The sequence below is a fragment of the Micropterus dolomieu genome, linkage group LG02 (genome assembly GCF_021292245.1).
Source record: "Micropterus dolomieu isolate WLL.071019.BEF.003 ecotype Adirondacks linkage group LG02, ASM2129224v1, whole genome shotgun sequence".
In the NCBI taxonomy this organism is placed as follows: domain Eukaryota; kingdom Metazoa; phylum Chordata; class Actinopteri; order Centrarchiformes; family Centrarchidae; genus Micropterus; species Micropterus dolomieu.
The window spans coordinates 12,762,402-12,785,868 of record NC_060151.1 but is presented as its reverse complement, the minus strand read 5'-3'; the positions used below and the strand labels follow the sequence as shown (position 1 = coordinate 12,785,868).

The window sequence follows — 23,467 nt, the reverse complement described above, 5'->3', positions numbered from 1 at the left end:
GCTGCGTTCTGAACCATTTGTAAGGGTTTCACCGCACAAGCTGGAAGACCTGCTAGGAGGGCATTGCAATAGTCGATGCGAGAGATAACCATGGCCTGCACCAGAAGCTGGGTTGCGTACTGAGTGAGGTAGGGCCTGATTTTCCTTATGTTGTATAGAGCAAAGCGGCATGGCCGAGAGACAGCATGGTCTGAAAAGGACAGCTGGTCATCAATCATGACAGACCCGGTTCCAAAATTTCTCAAAACCCGAAAATCAATTAGATTTGAGCTTATCGAGACTTGCGGGTCCTATGATGTAACGTTATGTCTCGAGCGTCAAATTTGATTTAATTTGAAGCGCAATGGATAAATCATCAGGCTGCAGTCTCTGCCTGCTCTCTGTCGGCTCCTACACACACACACACATGCAGCGAGAGGCTGCGCCGTCACGGTGGAAGACGGTGAGGGTTAAGCTAAGTACGTGCAATAAAACCTTTGCAAGTAAAATGACAATAGTTAATCAATACACCTGTCTGTAAGGTAACGTCAAACATGTAGAAATGGTTAATTTAATCATCTCTGTCCTCAGTATCTCATCCTGTATGTTTTATACAAGCACAGCTAACGCTAGCTTGGCATTAGTCAAATGTTAAAAACAAGCTAAATAGAAAGCTGTCTGTCTGGAGCACAGACTGGTCTGTAGTCTTAAAAACTCAGCTGCTGGCTGACACAAACCAGCCGCTCCTCCTTCTACCTGGTAACGTTACCTGCAGCCAGCGAGAGAGGAGGGACTGATACAGACTGATGTTATTCTTTCTAAACCTCACTCACTACTTGTGATGTCAGATAAAGTTATTGAGTTACTTCGCTGTTGTAAACATTAATGTTGCTGCTCTAGAAACAACATTTAGCTGTATTTAAAATATTAAATTAAAAACAACCAGGCAGTTACCACGTACACTTCAATATATGTTAATTTATTGCAAGTGATATGTCATCTCAATATATAACTTTATTTGACATTAAATATTTTCCTCATACCGTGCAGGCCTACCTCATGCCCGTTGGGTCTGGTCTTACCTAATAACCATCACTAAATAATAGTAAAGAATTAACGATCCCCATCCCTGCTCCCCCCACACTTGGGTTCTTTCCCGCAGTTTCTGCCGATGCACATTTTATATCCACTACAACTCTTTTCGAAAAAGTTGGCACGGCTGTTTAAAATGTAAATAAAAACAAAATGTGATGATGTGCAAAACATTAAAACACCATATTTAATTCAAAATAGCAGATAGATAGACATCTTATCAAATGTTGAAAATGGGAAATGTTTTATTATTTTTGAAAAATGAGATGCCCATTTCAAATTTGATGCCAGCAACACATTATTAAAAAGTTGGGAAAGTGGAAACAAAAGACTGGAAAAATTGTGAAATGCTAAAAGAAAACACCTGGTAGAACATCTTACAATTAATTAGGTTAACTGGCAACAAGTAGGGTATAAAAGAGCATCCCAGAGAGGCTGAGTCTTTTACAGATCAAATTAGATACAGTTTGTCTCTGCATCCACAGCTGCAAGCTGAAACTCCACCATGCAAAGAGGAAACCGTATGTAAACCAGATCCAGAAACACCGCTTCTTTCCGTTGGCCCAAGCTCATTTAAGACGGACTGAGGTGAAGAGGAAAACTGTCTGTGGTCTGACAAGTCAAAATTTTAAATTCTGTTTGGGAATCATGGACACCGCATCCTCCAGGATAAAGAGGAGAGGGCTTGTTAAGTGCAAAGGGTAAAAGCCAGCATCCATGATGGTATGGGGGCATATTAGTGCACATGGCATGGCTAAATACAGGTTTTGGAGTAACATTTGCTGCCAAATAGACAACTTCTTTTTGAGGGATGGCCTTGCTTTTTCAGCAAGACAATGCCAAACCACCATCTGCATTTGTTACGACAGCATGGCTCTGTTGTAAAAGAGTCTGGGTGCTAAACTGTCCTGCCTGCAGTCCCAGCTTGTCACCCATTGAAAATGTTAGGCGCATTATGAAATGTAAAAAAAAAAAGGAGACCCTGAACAGTTGTCCATATCTGAAATCCTACATCATGGGAAAACGTTCCACTTTCAGTATTACAGCAGTTGGTCTCCTCAGTTCCCAGACGCTTACACAGTGTGGGTAAAAGAAGAGGTGATGCTAGAGAGTGGTAAACATGACCCTGTCCCAACTTTTTTGAAAGTGTTGCTGGCATCAAATTCAAAGATGGGAATATCATTTTCCAAAAACATTAACATTTTCAGTTCCAACATTTCAGAAGTTGCCTTTCTGCTATTTTCAAATAAATATGGATTTAAAACAGTGTGGCAACTTTTTTGGAAACAGGGTTGTACCACATCCTATGATATCACCTTATTCTATGGCATATATGAGATATATGATATATTGTATATATGACCATATTAGAATATATAGCACATTATATGATATGTGGCATCAAACAATAAAATCAATCGAATCATTGTATTCGTTGTCCTATGTGATATTGGATGTAGGCCAAATCCCACCCTGGACATCAATGACAGCACTTCATTCCAGTCATTCTGCCTCTGGACATCAGAGATCCCGCTTCTGTCAGTAGCAAGACAAGTCGTCAGAGTAAGTCAACATTAAATGTTTGTATTTTAGTTCTTAAATAGTCATACTTGTTATATTTCCATTCGTCACAACATTTGAGGACAATTTGAGGCGTCTGGAAAGAGATGAAAGGGCAGCAGTGTAAGTGGGGGATAAATGCTTCAATAGCCCTCCTCCCCTGTTCAGCGATGGTATCTCTGTTCTGGTGTAAATGGCCTCTTTCACTCCTCTTTAAAACCACCTGTCCTCTCTGTTCAAATTATGTACATGGTTGTCATGTCAAGTGTCAAGTGTCCCTTGTCCTTCAAATGTAATTTTACAATTCTGTTGTTGAATGTCATATTACATTATAATGTTTCAGCAACTTCAGTCATAACGTTAGCTAATATTTGTTAACACTAACTAACACTACTTGCTATGTTACACTACCTGTAATACTATGAGTGGAAACAGCCATGTGCTGTTTTTATTTTCTTTTATAGCCCAACATGTTATATTTCCATTCGCTCTTTTACTGTTTTTGTTGTCAAGTGTCACATTATGTTATATATGCCAACTTTAGTCAGCATAGCGAGTAATCGCTATTGCTACTAATATTACATGTAATACATGTAATATTATTATGGAGTGGAAACATTGAGTAGTTATAGAAAAAAGTATTCTATCAGTTTGAACTAACTATTTTAGTTGTCTTACTACCCATTAAAATGTTGGACCAGCGGTGGTAGGTAACCAACGTTAATCATATAGCTACTGTAACTTACTTATTATGACTGCTATTGACAAAGGTAGACTTCCATGAGAAAGTGTTTATGTGCTGCAGTGTCAGTGTATTGTTCAATGCATGTTCACATTCGGTGTTTACTTGTTGAGAAATGCTATCATGGGTTTGCTTACAGTACCTACCATTTTACTGTAAATATTATTTAGTCACCTAGCTACTAGCTGATGACAAGTGAGCGAATTACATTCATTTAAAGTGCTGTAGCTCCATGGAATAATGGGATTCAATAGTCCATCTGAAGCCTACGTTAAGAATGAGCTAGTTGTAGATATACTTTATGCATGCAATTACCTCCCAGTATTTTGGTCAGCTGCCTTCCTTTCTCAGAGACTTTATTTGGTGCTGGGAGAGGGTTTTATTGTTCCCAACAATCACATGAAATATCCACCCTTGTGCTGAGTACAGCCTCATAGAGCTTGTCTGTTTGTTTTTACCCATTTAACAAAGTTTCCTGTTACCCAACACCACATTCTTGCCTGTTAATATAATTTGTTGGCCAGTGAGTGTGAACCACCTCTGAAATGTTGTTTATTGAGTAACTTATGACGACTAGGCTGATCTATGGAATCCCAACTGCTCTACGTTTAATGAGATTTTAATACCCGATTTCCATTTACACAAATGCTAGAGAATCTGAAAAGTCTAAATATTGTTAGTACTTTAAGTTTAGTCATTCCATTAATTTCAGGCAAAACCAAAAGGCTGGAGGAGGTTGAGTTTTATTTGGAAATCTGACAGGCATGGCTGAACAGTGAGCTCTCACCTTAAACAAAAAAACAAATAAATCAAGACAGCAGCACTACAGGTAAACGATACTAGTGTTTGAGAATGTCATATTAAACATAAATCGACTTGCACACATTGTATGCACTCAGGTCATTCACACACACACACACACCGTCGACTCCATGTCAACATGTGGACATCCTCCATTAATAATCACACTACATCCAGAGGAATTCCAAGCACTTTGAACAATTACCCACAGTGCAATTAATCTAACTATACACAGATAATTTATATATTTTGATGTATATATGGTATTCAATAAACAGTATTCCATTTAGACAGTTTCATTAAGTCAAAATCTTTATAACTTTCCATAAATAGTGAAAAAAAACAATGTCTCGTCAGCTCCTCGCCACTGAATTAAAAATGGTCCCCGAAAAAAAGAACATGAAAAAACAAAACACTAATGTGCACGATTCTTCAGTAGTCTCAGATTGACACTCAAAACCACCAACAAAAAAATCAAGGAGGGGGAATGGGCAGGGGGATAAACGCTGATACTCACACTCACAGCACAGACTGGTTACTACATTTACAGGGGGTGGAGGGACTCTGGATCACTGTACAGGTTAAGATCAGACAACAAATCAAGCAGACTGTCCACACATCATCCCACAACAACCAATACACCGTCATGCCCGTTCTGTTCACACAAGACCTGACACAACTGGATGGCTTTAAACAACATGGATAAATCACATCTACTGAGGACACAGCTGTCAAGTCGACCGCCAACATGTTTCTGTTGCCATCCCATCCTGCCAGACCCGCGGGGTGTAATGGAAGTAGGTGAAAATCTCCTATTTGTTCTCGCTGCTTTGATGTGGAATGAATGAGATGATGTTTGATGCAGACTTATTTTGTAGATAAGATGAGGGCCACAATGAGGCCATAAAGCCCCAGCACCTCGGCAAAGATCAGGATCAGGATCATGCCCACGAAAAGCCGGGGCTGCTGGGCGGTGCCTCTCACACCGGCGTCACCCACGATGCCAATGGCGAACCCGGCTGCCAGACCGCTCAGGCCCACGCTCAGACCGGCACCAAGATGCAGGAAACTCCTGTTGGAGAGAGTACAGTCATTGCACAGTGTAATACACATTCAGATTAAATATTTATACTTGAAGCAATTAGGCATTACAACTGGGCTCTCAACAGGCTTTAACGCAACACAGAAGCAGTGGATTTATCATATCTACTCATATCATATTTGTCATATCTTGCCAATAAAATGCTATGAATGTTTCCAACACACAGGTTATGCTTATGAAGCATGAGTGGTTTTTTGGTAAATCTAGAGAGAGTGAGTGTTTGATCTACAAAGTAGTTTAGGTGGAGTGTTAAGCAAAAAACAAATCTAATGACCAAAATATCAGAAGTCCACTGAAGCCTCCTTATCACCCATATTTTCCATCTTTCTGACAGAGGAATCTATTATGCTGCAGTTAGTGAAGACAATAGTGGACATAATGGGGTAAAATATGGCTTTTGGACTTGTGTATGCAGTAAAGTGAAATAAAAAAAATAAATAAATCCAAGATCATGGGTGTTAACATATCTCTTATTATATGCTAAATATATGTCAAACCCTCTATTTTCTCTTCCTGTAAAAGCGGAAGTATTTCATCTTAAACTCGGGGACCTATAAATAACAAATGTGATTTGGGGCGACAAGCTGACCCCACCATGACATAGTCATACCACAGTTGACTCTTAGTTTTAAGGTCATAGTAGCTAGCATGAGTAAGGGGTGTGTGTTTTACAGTAAGTTGGCAAAAACATTTTTAAAGAATGTGTTTGAGGTGTGATTCATTCATTTCTCCCTCATCCTTGTCTTCCAGGTGAGGGAGGTGTGGGTGGAGGCCAATAGTCCTCTACAGCTTCTGTCTCACACTGTACTCTCGCTAAGTCATGAATACTTTTGACAGATCCAATCGCATCTGAATGACTTGATCGAATCCCTCTTATACCTACAGACACCGCAACTGCCGTTTCACGTCGACTTTACAAGCACTGTAAACCTTTCGTAAAAAGCAAACATGATTACTTATAAATATGCATTAAGTAATAGAGCTGCAACGATTAGTCGGTCGAAAGAAAATTAATCAACAACTTTGTTTTGTTAATCAATTAACATTTCAGCCATTCTTAAAGAAAAAATGTGAACAATTTGCTGGTTTGATCTTCTTAAACTGAGGAATTGCTGCAATTCTTTGTCATTTATGATAGTAAAGACTTTAGGTTTTGGACTGTTGGTTGGACCAAAGAAGCAATTTGAAGACGTCACTTTGGGCTCTGGAAAATTTTGATGTTTTTTTCACAATTTCTTGACATTTTGTAGACTTAACGATTAATCATTAAAATAGTCAGCAGGTTAGTCGATAAGGAAAGTAATCGTTAGTTGCAGCCCTATTAAGCAATAGCTGTAATGTTAACAACGAGGGTCATTAAGGGTGGGTAAGACACAGAACTGCATCATCCCCAGTTTGATTCTCTTTTTAAGTTGCACCCCTTTCTCTTTGTATCTGTCACTAAATGAAGGCAAAATATATATATATATATATATACACACATATATACACACACACACATACATACATATATATATATATACACACACACACACACACACACACTTTAACAATGAATCAAATGTGCAATTAAAGACAGACTTTAGTGGTCTCCCACAATAAATTTGACTCATCGAGGCTGCTACATATGTAATATGAAAGGGTCATTAATCCAAACCCTCTGACAATTATTTGGTTGCCCAGAACACACAGACTGTATGGTTGGGTTTCACTACAATCACCAAACGTCCATTTAAAACTGCTCCAGAAAACAAGTTCTGACAAGTTAACTGTACACAGCAACTCAAACATTTAGAGAGCTAAATGCTTGATGTGCGTGTGTGTGCGCTTCAACTCAAAAAGCATACAAACAATGCAGCAGATATGCTATAAAATAATATGTTGAAACTGTTCAAATCAACTGCTGTACTGGAGGTTCATCTTACTTGTAAAGGGTGACTCTCTCAGAGATGTTGTTTGCTATCAGCACAGCCACCACCAGCCCGTAGATGGCGATGATACCGGCCATGACCACAGGGATGATGGACTTCATGATGAGCTCTGGCCGCATCACAGACATCGCAGCGATGCCTGTGCCGCTCTTCGCTGTCCCATACGCTGCTCCTAATGCTGAGTGAGAAAGGAGAGTTCCTGTTAAATTGCGATTCCTGACAAGACAAATCGAAGACAACAAGATATGGATTCAGATGGAGCTGCCAGAGAGTGATTAATCCATCTATTTTAATTCACGTTCTGGGTCTGAGACACAGTTTAGACAACATGAAAAAAAGGTACAATGTGTTCTCTCCTGCCCAGCAAACAAATAACTGAGAAATTAAAGTGATTAAAGTGCAAATCACAGTAGTCTGTCTATTTAAGGTTCTCTCACAAAACAATCTCTTTTAAACATTTTAAGAAGTTATTGTTTTGATGAATGTTTGCACACTGCAACCTTGCTAACCCATACAACCCTGTCCAATTCATTATATGACTACATTCCTGACTAATGTCACAGTAGCTTCTCCTTAGTTTCACTTTCTGCTCTGCTGTGACCTCATGTTTCATGGATACGCTGTATTTTACACTGTACATCACTGTCACTGCAAGTATATTGTCAGTTTGTTCATTCAACCTGTACAATCTAAAGCAATCTACTATAATACAGTAGCCCTGCAATAATGCCATCCTATTACAGTCATCTTAACCTTTTTCCTGCATCTTGTCTTTAGTTTTTGATGTTTCTTTTATATGCTTATAATTATACTGGATTCAACTGTTGGTGGTGATTGAACTATACCAGGCAGCCTGCTGTGTCAGCCAGGCTTGTCTGGCGTCTACCCGACTTTCACAGAGCAACCGACATCACGTGTGTGGACACCTGTAGTGGTTCAACTACACACGTCACTCGCAGTTCAATCCACGCAAAAATACATACAAGCAGTAGTTGACAGTGTTCACTGCTATTCTTTGTTGCCTGGAGCGCATCAACCTGCGCAGCCCAATCACTGATCATCACGGCTCTGATGGCATCAAGCAGAGCAAAACTCTGAATATAGATTGTTATATGCTTACCACGAAGACCCGCTGGAAACGAATGACTAAAGTAACAGTTTCCACCACTTCTCACTTGCTGCCGTGGGAGTGTTGACATTTTCGAGGGCTATGTACTAAATAACTGTGTTGTGTAAATAAGCAATCCAACATTTTCCTCTAACAATTTTAACAGCTCTGTCCAAAGCCGCACTTTACTGGGAGATAAAATACAAAAGACTAATCCCAGAAAGTTAAATAATGATTCTCTTATCCACTGATATGTTCTACAGTTCTCATTAGTGTAAACGTACAGCATCTGACTCACCCATCATAGGCTAATTCTGCACTGCCTGCTTCCCCACCATGCCTTGAGAGGCAGAAGCATTTGCTTCCCATAGATGGATAGATAGATTCTGCAGATTCCATTGTGAACAAATAACTTGACACTTTAACAGCACCCATGCAGATTTTACTGAGGGGCATAATATTTTTCTGATTCAAAGCTTTAAAGCCCAAATTACACTGCTGGATCAAGGGGTTTCTGTATGCCTGTGGGGTCGGAAATAATAGCAAGGAAATTGATAAAAAGATATATTTGAGGCACTAGAAAGGACATCACCTCTAATTAACTGTTCTCAAGAGAGAACTGTAACTTTATTTTTCAACTGTAACAATTAATAACCAATTGAGGCATTCTTATTAAGAAATGTTAGCCGTTTATATTTAAACACAAATATTAGCCGATATAGCAGTAACGGGATCTTTTTAACCAACATTGGCATCAGCCTCATGAACCCAGTATCAGTTGAGCGCTAATTTTTAGTTCTGTATAGACTTAAAAAGCCTTATTAAGAAGCACTTGAATTACTTTCCCCCCACCTGCTATATGTTGTCTTTACACTACCTAAATTAATGAAACATAACAATTCAAGCAGACCAAAGTTTGTGCGGGAGAGACCCAACCTGTGCTTGATTTTAAAGCTGTATACATGAGCTAATTAACAGACACCTCTGGCAGAGGTAGTCCGACACAACACAAAAGTGTAAGGAAGTCCTTTGCACTAAATTGACAAAATTAGTTTAGATTTAATTAGAGACAAACTGATCTAGTTGGGTGTCAGCCAGGATGTGACCGATTCACATTAAATACAGCTTCTTTGTCAGTGTGGTAGCATTTCCACCATCAGTTACGTTCATTCAGGTAGGATAGGACACTGAGGGGGCCGCTGGCCTAATGTTACCTTACATAAAAATGGTTTTATGCAGTGTGATATACAGTTTTTAGACATAGGAAAAGGGGGGGGGGGGGGGGGGGGGGGGGACCAGTATCGGTAGCCACTACAGCAGATATCCTGGGTTTAGGTATCATGATTGTGTCACAAGATAAAAGTTGGATCAATGCATTTCTAGAATTACTATCTTAAATAAAATATATAAGACAAGTGTTATTTATCCAATGGATAAGTGTCACCTGATGTCTTAGTCATCAATGATTTCCACATTATGGAGACAACTGTCTGCAGGAATTTCCTTCACCACATTTTCTTCCCCAAAAATAATTGTAGGAGCACTGTATATTGTATTTTGAGGTCCTCTTTGACAGACTGGGTGCACCCTGCCTCCAGCCTCGGGTGCATTATGAACACGACAGGGCGGAAGGAAATGAATGGGTTTACCTTTGCATTTCAACGCTGAGGTTTAGGCCTCGACGCAGGCCTGTAACACAACTCATTACAACCACTGGGAAACACACGTTGGGTGCAATCTCAGCAAGAATCGTATATGTTTTAACATTATAATCCATGAAGCTCTGGACCTCCCAGCGCTGTAAAATTACTTCATTTTGACAGATTAGAGGTGGCCGGAGCGTGGCAGCTGCCTGCTCAGTGAGGGTCTGCGTCACCAACCTGCAGCTACCAGACCACAGCTTGATATGATAAAACCTGGCTCATACGGGAGATAGCTGGCGGTGTGAGGAGCTCACTTGGTGGTCAGCAGCTTGATGTCTGTGGGAACCTTCCCCCGCCTCTGCCTGGCAGGGTGCGTGAGCCGTGACGGGGCTCGGCTAACACAGTTTCTCCTCACACAGCCCCCGTGCAGTCGTTTCTACTATCAGTCGCAGAAAATTCAACACCTGGCTAAGCTAATGTGTCGTTATAACGCTAAAGGCTGGGGTGTCAGATGAAGGAGCTGGTTTACTTACCGCTGAAGACCATGGCCGCAGAGGCTCCCATCACAGCGAAGAAGGGCGAGTACTCGGGGCTCTCCTCAGAAGACATTCTCGCGCTTCTCTCGGGGCGATACAGCTACAACGGCAGACTGTCTTCTTCTTAGGGTTCCCCTCTTTCCCACAGTCAGCTTTGGACAGGTTAAAACAACGAGGGGGAACGATAACGTAGCTACCAGTTAGAGAACCGGTGTAGAAGAGGAAAATGGCGAAACGGAAAAAGTCACATGATCATCCATATCGGGAGGATCCATTTGCGTGGACATAGGGATGCACGACACAAACAGGGTTAAAATATGAAACTCTTGTTTTATTCCACCGTAATATACCTTGATGAATGAATTAATTTCAATCATTAGTAATTTTCAAAGCGATTATACGTTACATCAGTTTGTAATACCACAGTATACGATGCGGGTAGTTTGTACAGTGCGTGTATTGTGGTATGTTCTGCTGCAAGTGCACTGACTGCAGTTGAAACGCTAGTAGTCACCACACGCTGACGTATTAATTATTAGGCATCAAATAGATGGTAAAAATAAACCATAAACAGTGTATGCGCTCTGTAATTTATAAATGCAACAACAAATTAGCAGAGTAAGCTAAAGGCGATCAGAAAGCACAGCAACACAATGTCCATTTCCAGCATCCATCTTAGCTAAGGTTATACAGCAGGGTCTGTTTGCAGTTTTCACCGTGGAATAACCTAGCAGGGAGAGGTTAATTTAATAAACAACCACTAGACACCCTTTACGAGTCAAACTAACATGGTCTTGACGGAGTAACTTGGATGCACATGCTGAGGCTGCCTTTGTCAAGGTGACACTAAAATGGATGTTTCTAATGTCAGCCTAAAAGGACATTTCACATTATTCTTCACCCTAGAAGATTTTTATGCTTCTTTCAGGCACATTTTGTCAAGATTACATTTTTATCAGATCTTATTTTACCATTTAGACTATTTAGCTTCCCCAACATGTATATTTCTCCCACATCTTCCTTCAGTGAATCTTTGTTATCAAAATTTGTCATCTGTCGTTTTGACATTTGGTCTGAAGGATGTTTTGGTATTAGACCAGCACATCATGATCTTACCCTTTAATCCATCTCCTTGAAAGTGTCCAGTTTGCATTTTTAGAATACACTCAGTATAATTAAGTTTCTTTGGGAGTGGTTGCACCAGGAGTAGCGTGCCTATGGGTAACCCATTTAACCTGGGTACAAAGATGAAGACAACCACACCACTGAGTACAAAAATCAGTTCATCTTTATTTCATAAATTTAATTTAACACGCAAGTCCTGGGTTGAGGTTGGTCATGGCAGGGCAGTCTACTGGGCGTCAGGGATGAAACTAACCACCAGCTTCACCCTTTCAACTCACTGCAATTATACTACAATGCAACTCTGTTAGGATTCAAATACACAAGACAGATTACACTGCAGACTCAACAGTACACAAAGCAGACTACAACAGCAAGTCGTTCACTGCAACTCCCCATATCACCTTCAGGCAATACAGATAGCACCCTTTCTACCCCCAAAAGCTCTGTCACCCCTAGAGAGACTATTAAAACGTCACACAAATAAATAAGGTTAACATTTCAACTAGAAGGAAAATCACACTCTACTTACTACTACATCTGGTAGTGTCCAGTGCCCCGGGGAAGCAGCTGAGGGACGGAGTCCTCTAGCAGCGTGTGACAACAGGCTTAACACTGTACCTGGCCGGGAAGTTGTGGCAGCTGACTCGCTTTGTATTATTCCACACCTTGTGATCTATAGGGGAGACAACTGGCCTCCACTCCGAACACTGGACACAACAGCTCCCATGTCTGTCTTTACAGTCAGGGACACTAAGTCTCGAATGGCACCCACCCCCCAGAAAGAACAATGCTGGTGTCTTGGCAAGTTCCCCTGTAACGTCCACCAAGTAGCCAATGACACTGAACAGGTCTTGGTTCTGCCTTTTGTCAGTTCTCAAGAGTCTGACACCACCACCATGACTGGTTCTTTCAAAAAAGCACATCTAACAAGTCTGAGGGGTTACAACCTTTCCATTCGATACCAAAATACGTTAACAGGGACACCACATTCCAGGATTCAGATAGACTCTTTGCTATCTGCATTCCCATATTCACCCCGACTACTCACTGTAGTATGCAACATGCCCACTTTCATTTAACATTAATTACTTGCACAGGCATAGTACCCTGTTCCACCTTGCAAACTACACTGGCAGCTTTGCCTGTGACAATGGCTTCACTACAGGAAGGATAACCATAGCCACCAAGGAATCAAACTGGCACACGGTCTGCCACTTCTTTTATACCACCATTGGCAGCAGATACACCATCATGCCCCATTAACTCTGAGCCCTCATTTGTAATGAACCAAATTTACTTACAGATTACTTACAAAAGTGAGTCCAACCAACCTACTTTGGCAGCAAGATATGCAGAATCATTAACACTTGCTGAGGCCACAGTTTTGGATTTAGTGTCCTGCAGATATGGGCCATCACTACATGTGTGTTACAACCACATTCCCAAACACCCTGATCGGGAGTGTTGTGGGCCTATGAATAAAGCCATTTAACCTCGTAAGAGGCTGAAAAGTGACAAGCACACCAGTGAATACAAAAATCAGTTTATATTTCCTAGGTTGTAGTTGGCTTTGGCAGGTGTAGTATAGGTATCAGAATGAAACCACTGGTTTTACTGCAACTTACTGCTGCATTTATACTACAATACCACTCTGAGGACTCAAATGCAAACCGCACACGAGGCAGATTGCACTGCAGACCCAGCACTATCTGCAGCTCCCCCTGTCACCCTCAGGCAGTACAGATAGCACCTTTTATACCCCAGACAGTTCTGTCCCCCCTATAGGGACTATTGAAAGTGCACACAAACAAAAGATAAAAGTTAACACGTCATAGAAGGGAAATGGCACTCAACTTACAGAGCCAGTGAGACCCCCCTCCCCATTCCCCAGGTCTAAGCTGGAGCAGCCGTCCAGTGCCCCATAGAAGCAGCTGAGGGACATAGCCTAACAGCGCTGTGCCTGGCCGGGAAGCAGTGGTGGCTGGCTGATGTTGTCTCCCACCTCGCAAGCTACAGGAGAAAACAGGCCTCCACTCTTAAAAATGGAACAGCTCCCTCCTGTTTTCACTATCTGCAACAGTCACAAACACCCAGCCCAAAAGATGAGCACAATGCCAGTTTCTTAGCTGGGCACGTTCAACGTAGCATCCACAACGTACACAGAAAGACCGAACAGGTGCTCGGCTCTGCCTTTTGTCAGTTCTCAAGCGTCCCCAACAGCACCCATAATTAACTCCAGGTGAGCTCAATCAACCCAATTCACTTGACTGCCCCTGCCCCAAAAGCAAAACACAATCCCATATAAACATGTTTTAGAGAGGCTTTGATTCAATTGTCATTATAATGTGGTTCTTTTGAACTGTGCTGAGTTATACTGACAGGTGTTTCTAATATTTTGCCCACCCCACTTATATTCTTGAAGGTAACAGAAACACCTTTCTGTATAATGGAATACAGTCCAACAGCACCACAAACTACAGCCTCCAAAATTACCATGAAGTTACACCTCTCTAAAATAGTTTCAACAAAACAGAACATTATAACCTTCATGAGGACTATTGTATTTGACTGTACCTAATTAACTTGCAAATGAGTATATAGATTAACATTTTATTTATATATTTTGTAGAAGAAAGACATTTGGAATCAGACCCTTAAAGGGGCATTATGGAGTTTCCAACAGCCACTAGCGGTGCGGTTCTAAGATTGCAACCAGGTGTGTGCTTGTACGCGCGCTCGCTTGAAGTCATGAGCGAGCATAATCCAAAACACTTTAACTTTCATACAGAAATACCACAGTAAACGCAGGATCACCAGCATGCAGGCTGTGGCTTTTCTCCAGACATGTTCAGGCCATAGGTTCAGGCTCTGTTACTTCAACGTTCCCGTCTCAGAGGCAGATCAACACCGGCGCCGCATATCGGCTCAATACTCCCGAAAAAAGGCAGAGTGACAGCGGCTATAGAGAGACAGGGAGAACAGACCGAGCTGGAAACTCAGGTAAACTCCCACTGCAACGTTACAGTAATAGTTTTATCAGCTGCAGGTTGAACTAATCCATGCTCGTTACATGATCTCAGTACATTTACTGCATTTAGCTGACGTACTACATCGTTAGCTCGCCTGCTGCTTTTCAGTAACTATCTTTACTATCTGTGAATCTTTCCCCCGGAGGCTCAGCAATGTCAGCACAGCTACATGTATTGGATGATAATGAAATGGTTAGTGAGCTGGAATGGATATTATAATGAGATTGTGTCACACTTTATAACAGTTAGACTGCAGTAAGTAACTTTACTGTAACTAGTGATAATGGATGGCTCTTCCTTCCTCTGGGTTGTTGTGATCGTTTTGTTGCAGTGTTTTATGTTATGTGGGTCATGTTAGTTACAGTGAGTGAGAGGTGGAGAAGCTGTGTACCTGAGTATTGGTAAAACATAAACTGAATGTTACGAAGCAAACAGCTGCAGGTCTGAGTTACTGTAGCTGGCTGCATCACTATAGGCTAACGTTAGTAAACAAATCGCTCCACATTTGCTTTTTGCCGTTATATCCTTTCTTGCAGGCTAAATCAACAGTGGTACACAGGATAGTAACATGGGTCGCGTTAGTTGTTGACATGAGGACTCAGAACCAGAGACCTCACATTTAAAGCAGAATAGTAGCTGATGCAAGCAACGGAGAAAACAGGCGTGTGCTTCATTTCTAAGTGAGTTTTGAGCCCATTGAAAATAAGGCAATGACAATTTGATTTATTAAAATCAAAAACTTACATATAGCCCCTTTAATGTCGACTTGATTTTTTTGGAGAAGTCACAACCTTTTAAGGCTACAATGTGTATGTTTTAGTGGCATCTAGTGGTAAGGATAAGGAATTGCAACCAACAGCTCAGTCACTGCTCACCCCTCCCTTTGCAAGTGCGCAGGAGAAGCTACATGGCCGACACACTCGGCTCGGTCGGCTCTTGTGCTAAATAATACATGTGGTCCTCCATTTGTCTAAATTTCACTTCTCTTCTTACTTCTAATAAACGAGATGACTACTGCTACTACCACTACTTCTTCCTCGTACGTACATATTCAATGTAGTGATGAAAGACGCTCTGTAGAGCAGTTTGTCTGTTAGGACTACCGTATAAACATGGCTGTACAACATGAAGACTTCAATGTAAGAAAACCTGCAGTGTGTGTAGATACAAATGTCCCATTCTAAGGTAATAAAAACATAACAGTTAGGTATATAAGATCTTTATACAGCACTAAAAACATAGTTGTGTATATTAGATTGCATTTTCCTTCAATAGATCCTCCTAAATATTACATTGCATTACGTTTAATGCAGCACAACTGCTTGTACTGTTTTGTGGTATAGCCTGATGTATACAGCAGGGTATCTAACACATTAATATATATATATATATATATATATATATATATATATATATATATATATATACCAATATACCTATGACCTACATCACCTGGCTGATTTATCACCCAGTCAAGGCTATTCGATTTCTCCCTCTCTGTAAATGGAAGCTCTGCCAACATGTTTTCAATATAGATTTAAAAAATGAGACTGGGTTTATGCCATACGTGTCAGCAGATGCTCAGAAAAAGGAAGTTAAAATGATGCACAATGTCTGAAAGTGATATAGAGGATTATCAGTTCTCTTTGGAAGGTAAATTACTTTTCTCAAGTATTTATATATTCTAATAGGTTATTCAGTAATTCAAAAAAAAAAAAAAAGTGTGCTGCGGGAATCAGAGGATTCATGTATGCACACACGACAAGCAAAAGAAAAACGAACTACACGGGTTACAGACACTGTATTTTAATGAAATATTAGGTTAAAATAATACACATTTAATGAAAGAAGCAGACCTTAAAAATCACCATAAATATGCTACATAATCCTAATCACACTTTGCTCTAACATGATTGAGTAAATGTATCTGTAAGGGCGGCTCAGTGTTAGGATATACACAAACACATGAAGGATAGATCTCATCAGCATGAAGTAAAAGTGAAGATATCCCAGCTGTGCAGTGGAAACTCTAGCTGTGAACCCCGAGACCAATGCTTCTCAACACCATCCACCTGAAGACATCTCCGCACACACGCACATGCACACTCAGACGCACGCGTGCACACGCACGCACACACACTAAAATGTGTATTTGCAACAAGCAGTAAACACTTGAGATTTAAGAATTCTTGCAGGAGACGTTTGAAGGCTTTAACATTACTAATTAATCATCCTGATTGCATTTGGCAAAATATAAACAAGTGTTAATGATCTTAACATAAAAAACATGATCGATAAAAAAAACAAGCCCTCGCACTGTTCCAAGCACTCTCATACCCTCACTCAAAAATGATCTGTGGTTTAATCAGGCCTAAATACTTTACTCAGTTGGGCCAGATATGTGTAAATGTGCACCTTAAACTCAAAAGGTAAACCCAAATACCTGCATCTGATGTGTTAGAAGGTCAGATTATTTGACTTGCGCTGGCCTCACCACCCACAGAGCGTGACTGTTCACTGGTTGCGGAAAAGGGTTTCATCACTCAAAACACACGCTTTTAAAATCCAACATGCACACATGCCTGTGTGACTACATCTCCCAGTCTTTCACACAAACCCTACACTCATTCAGTCCATGTCCCAGGACAACTAGCAAATGGGATAGATATATCAGCAAATGTGTTGTTGTGGTCGCTGGAAAAACATGAAGAACAGAAGATAAGGCATCACATGCTATACTTGGCAAAGCTGTACGAAGTGAAAGTGTGGCACAGCGATGGCTCGTACGCGGGATGAGGAAGCTACACTGGGACCCTTTTATGTTGAAGGGGATGCAACTTTTGAAAAAGTCATGAAGAAAGACGAAGGTTTCCCTCTCAGTCCCAGCCGTTGTCCTTTATCATGTGGGACAGCTCGATGATAAACTTCCCCTCCTTGTACTTCTGACTCAGCTCAAAGGCTTGTTCCTGCAGAAGGGTTATTAGAAACAATATTAAAGTATAAATTAAGTCAGACTGATACCATGTTTATGTACTACTCAGTACTAGTTTCATAAAAAGGATATACAAACACTCCAAATGTGCCATATATTCAACTATTTCATTTGAAATGTCAAGGTAGTGTTTAAACTTGATATGATTTGTTAGCTAAATTATCTCTTGTATTTGTAGCATCTGCCAAATGAATAAGTGTATTTTTCCACCCACAAAATAGTGTGAGAAAAAGAGTGAATTAATCTGTGGAAATGTGTGTTTCACATCACTAACATCTGTAACTATTGTTCATGATTACCCTATTTTCTCATTGGATTTTTATTTTTTTTATTTTTTAATTGTGTAATCTGCAAAAACCATCATAAAATGTGTGAAGCTGTATTTATACTTGTGCGTTAAGGGGTGCTGTGTAGTTTGAGTCTAGCTGACCTGCGCCTTCTCGAAAGTCTAAAATATATATCTGGGTTACAGCAGCTACAAAGATACCATGGGGGGACCGCAAGAACTGTGACAGTTCATTTTCTGACGCCGATGGGTGATGAAAACATTAAGGAAGATGAAGAAAGACTCAGTAAGCTTCTGCTTTTCAGTAACACACATCTAGCAAAGACATCTCCACTGCAAACCACTCAGTCAGAGCAGTTGCTGTTCTAAATCCCAGTGAGTGAATGAAAGTGAACACGGCACCTGCACGGCAGTGATCTCCTACTCAGTCATGAAACAAGGTAAAAGAGAAACCACCTGGATGTAACTCAGTTTTATAAGTATAAGCACAGCTTACCATCATCGTATATCACAAATTAAATGATACAATGTAGAACACAGGGGGGAATACACGTAAAGCAGGACAAGGTTGGATTACCTGCAATATATCCTGCTAATGTTACTGACGCTCAACTGTAATTTAAAACCTACACCAGAGATATCTGTAGTGTGAACCCCATTAACCTCTTTCATCATCAAAACCAGTTTAATGGTGAAAACAGGCCAGCATTTTATTCGCAGGGGGTCGTACTTACATATTTCCAGCCCAAAGTGGTGTGACAGTTTTCACAGTAGATGTCGGCAACTGCGTGAAGTCCTGTAAGCAGCAGCCTCTCCTCCGCAGGACCACAGCCGACGTTCACCCTGAAACCAAACGCAGTGTTGTCAAACAGCAGCTCCTCTCTGACCCACAGACGGCTGCATAGTAACGTAACTACTCTCCTTACCATGCACTAAAAGACGACTGTGACCCTCAACAGTAAAGGAACGACTTTCCTGTTTCGTCATATTAAGAAAAAATTTAAGTTCAGATGATGCCTTTCCATGAAACCAGTTAGAACGGAGCTTCACTTGAACAACAGATCAAGTTTTAAATTGAATAGACGCTGATGAAGTTAGAATAAGTGCTAAACACATTCAATGGGCTCACATCTTAGGGTTAGAGTCTGTGTATTTCTATCACACTAATCAAGGAGAAGCGCGAGTGAAGTGAACTCACCCAACTTCAAGGTCAACACTTAAGCAAATCAAATTATCTGTTGACAATGTGGTTTGTGCAAACATGTCTGATACTGGGAATGTGTTTTCAGAGAGAACTAGACTATTCCAGAAATGATACACTGAGAAAACAAATAAGATCATAGATTTACCAACGCCTTTATGTTTCTAAGAAAAGATGTGATAACAAAGTAGGGTAAACACAAAGGAACATTTAAGGCAAGTGGTTTTTAACACTGTGATGAACATAAATCAATTGTAACACTTACTGAAGTCACGTTTTACCTGTCTATACAGTGGTCAGGGAGATAAAAATAAGATTGGAAACCTAAGATAAGTCACTTTTACATTTAATGTGCCAACATGTAGAAATGTTTCTAAATAAAATACTCACACAGAGTTGAAGAGGTAGGCTCGGCCCTGGCTGCCTTGGAAAGACTAGAAACAGAGGAAAAATGAAATCACAGACAAAAATGCTCCATATGTCCACTTGAAATAAGCATCAAACACAACATGATATTAATTGTAATTCTTCTGGCTTTATTTCCAAAACGTCGTCCTATGTTGGGAGATCACTTATTTGTTTCCCATCAGTCCAGATTTTCCAGTTTAGCTACTTTCTAAACTTAGTGAGAGCCATGAAGTGGTGTCACCTGATATGATTATTACCAACAAAGAGTGTTGGCCTACTAACCTTGGAGATAAGATCGTCATGGTTGGCCAGATGGGCGCGGCAGTGCACACAGCTGTAGCGACGGTGGCAGGAGTCCAGGTATGCCTGGAATGTCTTGGCCTTTGTCAGCTTCACCATGTCTGAGTAGCAAGGTAAGATATATTTTACTTATCCCACCCTAGGTTAAATTCACTTGTTACAGCAGCTCCAGATGCAGCACAACACAACAGATTAGAAAATACGCACTAAATAAAAACAGAATAGAAAAATGCAAGATATAACTATACAATATGAATTCTGGATTTTCATTTGGATTACATTTTCCTTTATTAGGGAGGACGTTGAGGAGATTAGACATAGGCAGGTTTTCCCATCAGCTTTTAACATATCTGATAATAGCAGTGCAAAGCTTTCCCCCAACATGACCCAAATGTTAAAAACTGTGACGCTGGAACCATAGTTTGGTTTACATTTGAAGTTTCACTCATAATTGCTGGTAGACAACAATGATAGCTAGGCTAAGACGCTAAACAGTCCTAAGTGCTAAGTAGTTTGGGGTGAAGGAGGGAGGGTGTGCAGACAATATTAACATTATCTTAATTTAATTAATTAATTAAATTTCATTAATTAAGAGAAGGTAAGACATCCAATGATAAAACTCATAACTACAGAGGTGGACATTTTAATGTCAAAGTTGATTGATTAAAAACTACAAAACCCATTTCCACCAAGGAAAAAAAAAAAGTTATGGTCAGCCATTATGATTTACCATGATCATCAGATTTTTATTTTCCTGGCAGAAATGGGCTTCCACAGTATCGCCTAGATTCATCTATATTGAAGATAACTGAAATGCAGCTCTAGTAAACAATGTGCTGTAATCATGCATCTTTTTATTGTCACATTAGTTTAATACTAATGCTGGCAGATAACACAGTTTATCAGGCAGCTTGCTTCCTGGTGCGTAACACTTTGCACAGACAGTCCTCCCTTAATTAACTAGATGCAATCACATAACCCAAATTCAAGCCCTTGCAACGTGTGCTGCGCCATGTTTGCACCGTGCAACACACTGGTGACCGTCTAGATAATCCCACACAGGCGGCCAGCAGGCGGTCTGATAACAGCTACAAGACACACTGGCCACCAGCTCGGACCTAGCTTACGTGTTAGCTAGCTTCCCTGTCACAACAAACAGCAGCTAGCAGCAGCGGCGGCAGCTCAGATGCGCATTGCAGGATATCCCCCCCCCGTGTCTGTCGACTCACCTGTTAATACCGAAGCTCGGCACAGTCTAGACAGCGGCACAATGGGACTGATAGCTGGAAAGCATCCGATTGGAGCAAGGTTTGTGCTCGGCAGGTCGGCTCGGTCCAACAGTCGACCACGCGCTGACGGCTCGGACAACAAAGACAAACACGGAGAGCCTCTGGTTGTTGCAGCGTTTCCCCGCGTCCCTTTTTTGAATCTGGACCAGCTTTCAAAGTTGCTCCAAGACCTTCGTTAAAAACGGGGGCTGGAACCGGACAATGCTGGCAAGCTGACAGGTGACTGCGCGGTGGCCCCGGCGAGAGAAAAATGTGGTTTGTTTATGAAAACACGCAGAGGAGGAAGTCTGAAGAGTGCAAAACAAATCCCCGTCGACCAATGGGAGCCGGCGGGTGACGTCTAGAATGTGGGTCAACCAATCAGCTGCGACTTCACATGGAGCCCTTTATGGCTATCAGTCTGATTGTTGATACTGTTTTCATAAATGCTGTTAGTGAGTGGGTTATCATATCCTGCTTATGAATGTGGGATGAAAGTCCTTCAGACAAAGTAATCACACTGTAAGGAACAAGTACGTGAGGTTATGTGACAAGATTTACGAAATCTTTTAACATCCTTACGCAGGAAGGATGGGGAGGTGGTGGTTTGGTAGTTGTGGTTTCTTGATTTATTTGCACTACTGACTTGAGGCTGCTGTGTGTTTTTGCTTCTTTCATCTTCAGTGTGTATGTTGTAAGCAGGCTCATAGGAGGTCCCCAGCACAGACATGTTACTAACCCTTAAACAAACTCAGCAAAAGATCCTCATTATTTAAAAAAACAACACAACAGTTCACATTTTTATTTATTTAACTGTTCAATTGTATTGTCTGTAAATGTTATCTCCCGATAGTCTAAATGTTTGAAAAGCAGGGTTGTAACTAATGATTATTCTTACTATTGATTAATCTGTTGATAATTGCCTCGGTTAATCATTTAGTCTATAAAATGTCACAAAATAGTCAAAAATCTCCATCACAAGTTCCCAGAGCACAAGGTGACGTCTTCATGATGTCTTGTTTTGTCTTTCCCACTACCCACAACCCAGTTCAGTTTACAATAACATACCATTAAGACAAACAGCAATTTCACATTTCAGAAACTGAAAGCAGTTTTGTCTTATTGAAATGATTAATCAATTACTGTAAGATTTTTTTTTTGCCTAAATACACAATGTTTAAGGTATTTAGTCCCAACATGTGTATGTGTGAACCTAAACCCCACTTAATGTTGATAAACCCTCTAGATTCCCAAAAATATTACTGATGACATTCTCTCTCTGTCTTCAATGGTAGCTAAGGCCTTGGTTGTATGACCACAAGAGCCTAATTTCCCTGCTTTGTCACATCATACCTTTGCTTTTTGCAACTACTGTATTAAAAACCTCACTCTGCACTGATCCACTTAGTATTACATTAACTCGTCACACGGCGAGGCACAGCCAAGCAGGTCAGAAAAATACAGCCTTTGTTTCACCAACAGCCTGGTTGATCATTATCACAATGGACTTTGATCGTGGCCTGGGAAAACTAGGAGACAGGTGAGGTTTACTGCACATGTAAATGTATGAGTGATTGCATTAAACAAAGGTCCAAAACACAGTCTGAAAACAACATTAATAACACTGTACTCACCTATATGGATATATTTATAGTATAAATAAATGTTCTTTTCCTTAAATTTTCAAGTTTGTTTCCAGCACTTGCTCCAACCAATCAAATAATGTCAGATACAGCCAAAACAAAGTCACGTTACTCTCTTATCATGATAAATGGGATGTCAGGTGACATGATCCAGCTGGTTAAATATTTACTCCAGCTGCAAACACTGGACCATCCTAGCACCACTTTTTCACAAACTGACAGCTGAAATAAAACAAAACTCTGGGCTATCAGCAAACATGAATACAGACACAATCTCACTTCTTTTAAAAACCCAACAAAGACCTCACCCTAGTAGCCGGCTACCGTCCCATTTCACAGACAGACAAGTCTAAGTCAGGCTCTCGCAGAAGAGGAAAGGTGATGTCTTCCATAAAACATCCAAATCCATCAGTTTTTTTAAAAGGTAAACACTCCTCAAGTAATAATAGAAACCAGTTTAATACATTATTCATCTCTGCAGCACACAAACCATTATAGTCTCCCATAAGGCAGAAAAAGCTTAAGATGCTGTACACCTCACCTTTGGCCACTGTTATCATTAATGGGCAAACGTCACTAAATTTCACTCTGGGGGACTAGGCAAGGATGACCGCTCTTCCTCTCTGTTCACCATCTTCATTGAGCCTTCAGTTGCGGCCATTCGCCAAAACATCAACATCAAACGCATTTAATCTTCCAGCACACATCTCTCTCTATGCAG

At 40.7% G+C, this 23,467-nt stretch overlaps 2 protein-coding genes across 2 annotated transcripts; both read right to left on the bottom strand.

Moving 5' to 3' along the window:
• Positions 1-4,100: 4,100 nt before the first annotated feature.
• Positions 4,101-10,724, bottom strand: atp6v0ca (ATPase H+ transporting V0 subunit ca). The gene is made up of 3 exons (XM_046042148.1): positions 10,492-10,724; positions 7,202-7,385; positions 4,101-5,246 (listed from the first exon to the last, which is right to left on the bottom strand). Exons 1-3 carry the CDS (start codon positions 10,565-10,567, stop codon positions 5,042-5,044), a joined length of 465 nt encoding a protein of 154 aa, XP_045898104.1. The 5' UTR covers positions 10,568-10,724; the 3' UTR covers positions 4,101-5,041.
• A 5,714-nt stretch (positions 10,725-16,438) lies between these two features.
• On the bottom strand, positions 16,439-21,406 carry ypel3 (yippee-like 3). The gene is made up of 5 exons (XM_046041838.1): positions 21,065-21,406; positions 19,818-19,936; positions 19,518-19,561; positions 18,661-18,769; positions 16,439-17,614 (listed from the first exon to the last, which is right to left on the bottom strand). The coding sequence occupies exons 2-5, from the start codon at positions 19,932-19,934 to the stop codon at positions 17,525-17,527; spliced, it is 360 nt and encodes a 119-aa protein (XP_045897794.1). The 5' UTR covers positions 19,935-19,936; positions 21,065-21,406; the 3' UTR covers positions 16,439-17,524.
• Between the last annotated feature and the right edge of the window lie 2,061 nt (positions 21,407-23,467).

Coding starts and splice junctions, on each gene's coding strand:
- atp6v0ca (XM_046042148.1), bottom strand. CDS start 10,567: ATGTCTTCTGAGGAGAGCCCCGAGTACTCGCCCTTCTTCGCTGTGATG. Junction 7,386..10,491: donor TGCGGCCATGGTCTTCAGCG/GTAAGTAAACCA, acceptor TTTCTCACTCAG/CATTAGGAGCAGCGTATGGG. Junction 5,247..7,201: donor GAGAGAGTCACCCTTTACAA/GTAAGATGAACC, acceptor TCTCTCCAACAG/GAGTTTCCTGCATCTTGGTG.
- ypel3 (XM_046041838.1), bottom strand. CDS start 19,934: ATGGTGAAGCTGACAAAGGCCAAGACATTCCAGGCATACCTGGACTCC. Junction 18,770..19,517: donor GCCTACCTCTTCAACTCTGT/GTGAGTATTTTA, acceptor GTTTGGTTTCAG/GGTGAACGTCGGCTGTGGTC. Junction 17,615..18,660: donor CCACTTTGGGCTGGAAATAT/GTAAGTACGACC, acceptor ACCCTTCTGCAG/GAACAAGCCTTTGAGCTGAG.